The sequence below is a fragment of the Myripristis murdjan genome, chromosome 16, assembly GCF_902150065.1.
Source record: "Myripristis murdjan chromosome 16, fMyrMur1.1, whole genome shotgun sequence".
Classification (NCBI taxonomy): domain Eukaryota; kingdom Metazoa; phylum Chordata; class Actinopteri; order Holocentriformes; family Holocentridae; genus Myripristis; species Myripristis murdjan.
In genome coordinates this window covers 19,440,201-19,447,500 of record NC_043995.1, presented here as the reverse complement: position 1 = coordinate 19,447,500, position 7,300 = coordinate 19,440,201, and the positions used below count along the sequence as shown (strand labels likewise).

Here is a 7,300-nt window from a genome sequence, read left to right as displayed (position 1 = left end):
TGCAAAACAGAGAGACAAGAAATCATCCAACTAAAGTAAAAAAAAAAAAAACGCAATAGGCACATGTGCACATGCATATACATAATGTAAGTGTGCAATCATGTTTATACATACCGATGTAGGTATATATATATATGTATGTGTGGTGGGGGGGTGCTTGCATGTGTGTTAATCCATGGTAAAAGTCTCAGCCTGTCTCCTATGGTTGATGAGTGGCTTGGGGTCAGAAGCTGGCTGAGAAACTGCAGGGTCCTGAGGCTTTACAATGTGTTTACCACTCAAACTGACTGCTACACTACAGCTTATTATTGGCCTTCTGAACCACCACAGCGCTCTAGGAGTTGAAGAAACTCCACAGAGGCCGGTTGCCATCGGCCAGGGACGAGCAGGCCAACCCCACAAATTTCAGATGCAGTAGATTTCGGTCCAGAGATTAAAGTAAAGGGCAATAAATGCTGAAAATATGATCTATGGGGTATAAAAAATGGCCAAGAGACATAGATGAAAGGGTAGATAAGACAGATAGATTATACTGAAGTTTATCTCTCCTATGTGCACCGCCATCCACAGGCCCCTTTTGTCTCTTAATTCACTAACTAGGCTGAGAGGCCAAAGTTATCTTGCTCCTACACTGTCACTGTGCATGTGTGTGTTGAGAGAGAGAGAAAGAGAGAGAGAGAGAGAGAGGGAGAGAGAGAGAGAGAGATAGGGAGATCAGGGATGAGGCAGGTCCACTGAGATGCTGTGTTCTTTAATTAACCACAGTCTTTTATATAAGACACACACACACAAAGACTCATACTGCGGGGGCTAAGAATATTCCGCCGCTGGAATGAAACAGTATTGGCAGTGAGTGTGTGGAGAGAGAGAGAGAGAGAGTGAGAGTGAGAGAGTGAGAGTGAGAGAGAGAGAGGTGATGGGACACTGCAGGACTCCGCAGTATTGGACAACCAGGTTAAAGGTTAGACTGATCTTACACTGCTTTAGTCTTCCCTCTGCTTTTTCTGAACGGCTGACTGCAGCTTGAAAATGTCATTAACTTTATGGTAACAATGCCAACACATTTCATCTGCATATACCGCAAAAAGAAGCAACATGTTGCGTAACGCGTAATTAAATCTAGTTTTGAACGTTAATAGTGTCGGAAATTTGTCTAACGCCACTCAGGTCTTTCTGTCGGGCTGACTGTCTCGAAAATCCTGAGTTCACTTCTTTCCTCCTCCGTCTTGCCTTTCTGTTGTCTCCAAACTTTATCTAAATCTACTTGCGTCTCTGATATGAAACCCGAAGGCGGAATTTCATTTGCATTTATTATCAAATTATTACAGAGCAAAAAAGTAGAAACTTCAAATGAGTATGCTCATCATTGAGAGCCGCCCCAAAAAAAAAAAAAAAAAAAAAATGCCGAGATGCATTGGTTAAAATACTGAGATGGATTAGCGACTGTGCACAGAATATTAGTTTCTCTGCAATGTGCAAAAATATTGTTTTCTCACATTCAGGAAAACTGATGTTGTTTACAGTGTCATCCCACAAATGATGAGTTTGTTTTGTTCTATTACTTCATGCAGTACTTCTTGTATTATAATTCTGTTGGGAGGCATAAATTCACTTGCCTCTCATAGTTTTATTTCAGATTGTAAACTAAAATCGTGAGCCTGGAGTTACTGTCGGTGTCAATATAATGCATCCCCCTCCTGCGAAAACAATAGCGTATTTTCTGACTTCTGCTATTGTTTACGACTTTAATAAGTGTGGGCATAAAATGTGAGTCATGACGCTGTGTACGTTACTGCTCATTTGACAAGCCAAGAAAACATTGGCAAAGAAGTAAGTACTGCACGATTCTTTCCTAGATGGAGAATGAGGAAGCAAGTGTGTGTCAGCATGACCTGCACTTTTATGCATGTGTGTGTATGTCTATGTCCTAAAATCTAGGTGGATAGTTGCATTATCCTGTGACCTTATCACAAAACTCGCTGAGGCACTCGCTAAAATGAAAACTTCAAAGTCAGCCAGTAATTCTTGTCAAATTTTACCCTTGGTTGTAGATTAATAAACTGTCATCGACCTGTTTTGAGAGTACGAGAGTAAGTACCTGTATGTGTGTGAACACAAATGTGTGTAGAAGTTTAAAGAAAAACAATATTTTACAGTGAACAGTAAGAGGAGAGATAAGTCTTCAGTGTGTTGCTGCAGACTGACGCTACATTCTTAAAGATCCAGCAGCAGCAGAGCCTCGGACTCACTATGGACAGTATTAAAAAGGCAGCTTTAAAAAAAAGAAAGCCTTTTCACTAGAATCGAGATAGGGGTGAGGAGCGAGGGATTAGGAGGATAACAAAAAGGCCAACGGACTGAGTGTAAACAAGAAAGGGGGTTAGAGAGGGATAGAAAGCGCGAGCAAGTTGGAGAGGGAGCGAGAAGGAGAGATTGAATAGTGACACTGCTGGAACACAATGGGGTCAGGATGAAGAAGTGCTCCTAATTGAACCAGATAGAGAAGACAGAGGGGCCCTGAAAGACTGAGAGCCACATGACAGACAGTGGAGAGGAGGAAAGCAAGAGGATCACATGATGGAGGGTGGAAGAGAGGAGGGAAAAGCAGGGGAGCAGCGGAGTAATTCGTACCATACGCAAAGTGGTGTTGGACCGAAGAACAGACAATAAATGTCTGGGGCCTACTGCGCAGCCAAAAGTACAGCGAAGGCTGTTTCAAGCCCTGTTTTCATGGCAGGAGTCCCTCTCGGTCTGAGGCTCGTCCCCATGCCCTAAGACAAGCTAAGCTTTACCGTGCAGAGGTGGTCTTACTGCAGGCAGGAGGAGGAAGAGGAGGAGGAGGAGGAGGCATGCTCTAACAGTGCCAAGGAATCTAAATCACAAGTGCCACCTTAGAGAGGCATAGATACAGGCAAGGGAGCTGACTGCTGCAACCCTGACGAAGCAGCAGAGAGCCACACAAGCAAAGCTTAGATGGCAAAACATTAAAGTGAACTGAATGTCCAAGGCAAGGACCTGGAGCTGACAGCTCAAACACATGAGGAGAGAGTGCAAATCAGGACATTTACCTGGCTTTTTAACAGGTGTGGAATAGAGAGATCAAAGGAATGGGTGTACGCACACACGCACGCGCACACACACACACATACACCACACACAGGAGGAGAGGGGGGTCTTACTGTATGTTGGAGCTGTTCCAGTGCACGGCATGCCTGTTGGCTGACACCTGGAGGAGGTTCGCCCAGGTGAGACTTGTTAGCACCCAGAGAGACAGCGCTACCAGAGCCATGCTCTCCCTCTCTCGGCCTCCGTCCCTCGGTCTCTCCGGCCACTCTCTCGGTCCCTTCACCCCACCAAACAACGCGGCTCAAACATCCCAGCAATTGCCTGACAAACGAAAGGGGGGATAAAAAAGCTTCATGCATGCATACAAAACGGATAGGTGCAGAGAAAAGGCTATAGTTGCTTTGGTTAATAATGCACTGGGGAAGTGTTGTAAAACTCAAAGTCTATTGTGATGTGAAGTGACTGAGGTCCCCCCTCCCCCATACCCAGATACTGCGTCCCCCCCTAACAAATCCTGGGCTGCAAACACGGGGGGTTTGTGGATGCCTCGCTGGGACAAGTCCTTGTGAGCGGGCCCCTTATCAGTGATCGGTGCCTGGTCCTCTCACACCGGGAACAGCAGCTCCGGAGCCCGCCAGAGGAGTGAGCGCAGCCGGTACCGGGTCCAAGCGGGAGGACGGTCTTTCTCCCCGGGAATAAAACGCTCCTCACCAGCGGCTCGGAAAAGAGTTGTGTGCTGGTGGAGGGAAAAAGCCGCCTGCTCTGCTGCTCACTGGTAAGAAGATAGAAAACGAAGGCAATAAACTGGAGAAGAAAGAAGTCCCGCTCTTGTTTCTTCAGCGCTGAAAAGAAAAATAAACGCTTCTTAATGTTTCTTAAGATTGTTATTTGCGCGCTGCCGCCGCCGCTGTTGTGCCTTCACAGAATCCGTGAGTGGCGGAGGATGCGAGCTATTGAGCTCTATAATCGTTGCAAACAATTCACCCAGCCAATTTCATTAGGTCTTCAAGACTCTATCCGACAAGCATCGTTACTGTGAACAGTCTGCCCATCCGTCTCTCTCTCTCTCTCTCTCTCTCTCTCTCTCTCTCTCTCTCTCTCTCTCTCTCTCTCTCTCTCTCTCTCTCTCTGTTTGGTAGGCAGCGCTCGTTCACTTTCTAACTCCACCCCCTGCGAGCGACAAAAGCGCATTCCTCCAATGTTGTGCCCAAGTCTCAGCACATCAGGCATCACTGCGACTTCAAGTTTTTTTTTTTTTTTTTTTTTTTTTTTTTTTGGTCAACTGTTCGACCTCCGCGCCGCCGTGAAGCAACATGCTTCAGAAATCCCTGCCAGCCAGGCCTATGGTCTGCAGCCACCATCTGCAGCCTACTCTTCCACATTTGGTGCCCTTTTACGCCCCCCTCACACACACACGCGCGCGCGCACACATACACACACACGCACACGCACATGCACACACCCCCTTAATGCTTGATCTGTCGGATTGCGAACCCAGACACTGTAAGTTACACTAATTCAGCCTTATTATCATCTACAATCCTCTTATAGCTGCAGCACATAAACACCATCGCACGTATGCACACATGCACACATGCACGCACACATGACATCCTCTCCCTTCATTTTTATCTACCATAAAAATTTTATATAGATTTAAAATATAATATCCCTATGGGGAGCTGAAGTGTGTCCGTGACATTCAGCGGTTCACAGTGACTTTATCGGTGTTTTATTTCCATATGATAGGCATTACTATGATATTTCTGCAACATCCCCCATGGGGACTTGCTGTGATACCCTCTAAAATTTGTTAGAGACAATGATTTATAATGCTTTTCACGAAAACGTGATGTGTTTAATATCCTTCTGAGTCAGAAATTAATGTAGTTGCTCTGTCCTGCAGAGAGACGGTAAAATGTTCTGTAATTTGCCCCCCTCTGTCACCTCCCCTGCCACAAACTGTGCATGTGTGTGTGTGTGTGTGTGTGTGTGTGTGTGTGTGAGAGAGAGAGAGAGAGAGAGAGAGAGAGACTAGACAGAGAAGGAGACATGGAGGGGGTGGGGGGTGGGAGGGAAAGAAAGAGAGCAATAGTGGATGAGAGAAAGATTGTTACAGTTTTCTTCTTGCCTGCTGGGAATGAGTTGGTTAAGGAGAAGTCAGAATGATTTATTGGGAGAAAAAAGGAGGGAAATAGGGAGAAGGAGAGCAAGAAAGAGGGAGAGATGAGATGTCATCAGGGAATCCCTCTGTCTTTTCTCTTCCTTCATTCTCTCTCACAAGCTGTCCATTTAATCCTCCCTCTACCTCTCTCTTCCTCTTTGGCTGGCCTTACTCTCCTGTTTCCAACACAAACTTTTATTATATTCTCTTTTTTTTCTCCACCCCCTTCTCTCCCCTCCTCCCTTATTTCCACTCTGTGATTCCTGCTCCATGGCTCTCCTATTTTGCCTCAGTCTTTTGCCGACTTTGTCTCTGGTGGTCTACCTGTCTTCTCTCCCTGTGCCTCTGCCTCTCTCTCTCTCTCCATCGCTCTGTGTTACAGCAGCCATGCAACTTTTTTAATGAGCACTCCTCCTCTCCTCTCCACGTGCCTCTGTCTATCATTTTCTCCTCAGTCTCTCTATTTTGTCTCACTCTCTGTTTATCACTACACTGCACCGTGTACTATCACAGCAGAGAGAGAGCACCGTGAACTCAATGGTGTGCACGGAGAGGCACCTGGCAAAATTAAATATACATGCATACATACTGCATACCACATATGAACATATACATGTATGCTCTTTCTTTCTACCCTTATTTTCCAAGCTGTAGAGCATGGATGATTCACAGTGTATACACAGCGTTGGAGGGTAGATACACTGTAAAATCATTTGTACCAAGGCAAGGTTCAAAATCCAACATCTAGGAATGATATTTTTGAATAATACAAACTCCATTTCCCCGCCTTTCCACTTCACACGCACACATGTCCTGTTTCAGCAAACGCCCCTGTCAATTTTAATCATCCAGGTTAGAGTTTCCAGGCGTGGGTTGCAGTGCTATTGGATTACTTTTGTATTGGGGTTATTATGAGAAACGACCTCGGGGCTGACTGCATGCGGTGACACCGAGGCTCTTATGACATTTCCAACCCAGAACTGGCCAACAACACATCTGTCAACTGCTGCTTTCTCCAACCCCCAAATCTAATCGGAGTTTTCTCATAGCACTGATAATTGGATATTAGGCCCCTATATATATGACTCGCATCCGCTTCTCAGCCCGGGAAGTCATCAGTACATGTATGAATTCACCAGAACCGTGGCATATAAACACACACACACACAAACACACATGGACATGTTGTGTATGCACAGCATACTTTATATTTTTGCAGGCTTGCTTGTACACTGCATTTCAATGGCATTCTTGAACTCAGGAGTCTCTTTCTCACTCCGCCTCCCGCTCGCTCTGTGTCTTGGCCTGCTTCGCTGTTCACTGTTGTGTTAGTAAATTGTACTGACACTCCCCCCGCCTCCTCTCTCTCCCTCACCGCCTCTGTTGCTCTCCCTCCCTCCCTGTCCCTCTCTCACCCGACTGACTGACACGAATTTTCAATCTCTCTGTTTACCTTTCACTGCTGCGCCTAAAACAACACTGCTACAGACTAAGAGCAAGGAGGAGACGGGGGAGAGAGAGAGAGAGAGAGAGAGATGGGGGTGGGGGCTGGAGGGGTGGAGGGGAGTTGAGCTGAATACGACAGAGTGGCGGAGGAGGATGAAGAGGGGGAGGAGGAGGAGGCGGAAAAGGAAGAGGGAGAGGAGTAGGAGGAGAGGTGCCACTAAGAACGGATGGGAGAAGAGAGAGGGGTGGGGAGGGGATGCAAAAATGACAGAGGTGCAAAAAGAGAGAACAGGGCTTTCTCTGTGTTTTGGTTGGAGAGGAATCCATGGGGGAGAGAGAAGAGAGGAGAGAGAGAGAGAGGGGTTAAGGGGAAGTAGAAGAGGAGCTGATACTTTTGAACAGTCACGCAAACTGAGCCAGCGAAGGGGACGGAGGCGCAGGGAGGGGAAGGTGAAAGGAAAGGAAATTGCAAGGAAAGGGTGGGAAGAGAGAGAGAGGAGGAGAGAAAGGGAGAAAAGGAGAGAGAGAGAGAGGGAGAGCGAGAGAGAATAAGAGCGAGCCAGGGTTGGGAGAAAGAGTTAGATGGGGCACAGAACATTAGGAGTGCAATGAGATATAGAGAGT

General features: G+C 46.5%; 1 protein-coding gene across 1 annotated transcript in view; it reads right to left on the bottom strand.

Moving 5' to 3' along the window:
• efna3b (ephrin-A3b) overlaps nucleotides 1-4,038 on the bottom strand; it is a 54,364-nt gene extending 50,326 nt beyond the window's left edge. Inside the window, exons 1-2 of the mRNA XM_030071470.1 lie at nucleotides 3,552-4,038; nucleotides 3,180-3,387 (exon numbers count right to left, since the gene is read on the bottom strand). Of these exons, the coding sequence (XP_029927330.1) occupies nucleotides 3,180-3,289 (110 nt within the window). The 5' untranslated portion in view covers nucleotides 3,290-3,387; nucleotides 3,552-4,038. The remainder of the gene's footprint in view (nucleotides 1-3,179; nucleotides 3,388-3,551) is intronic.
• Between the last annotated feature and the right edge of the window lie 3,262 nt (nucleotides 4,039-7,300).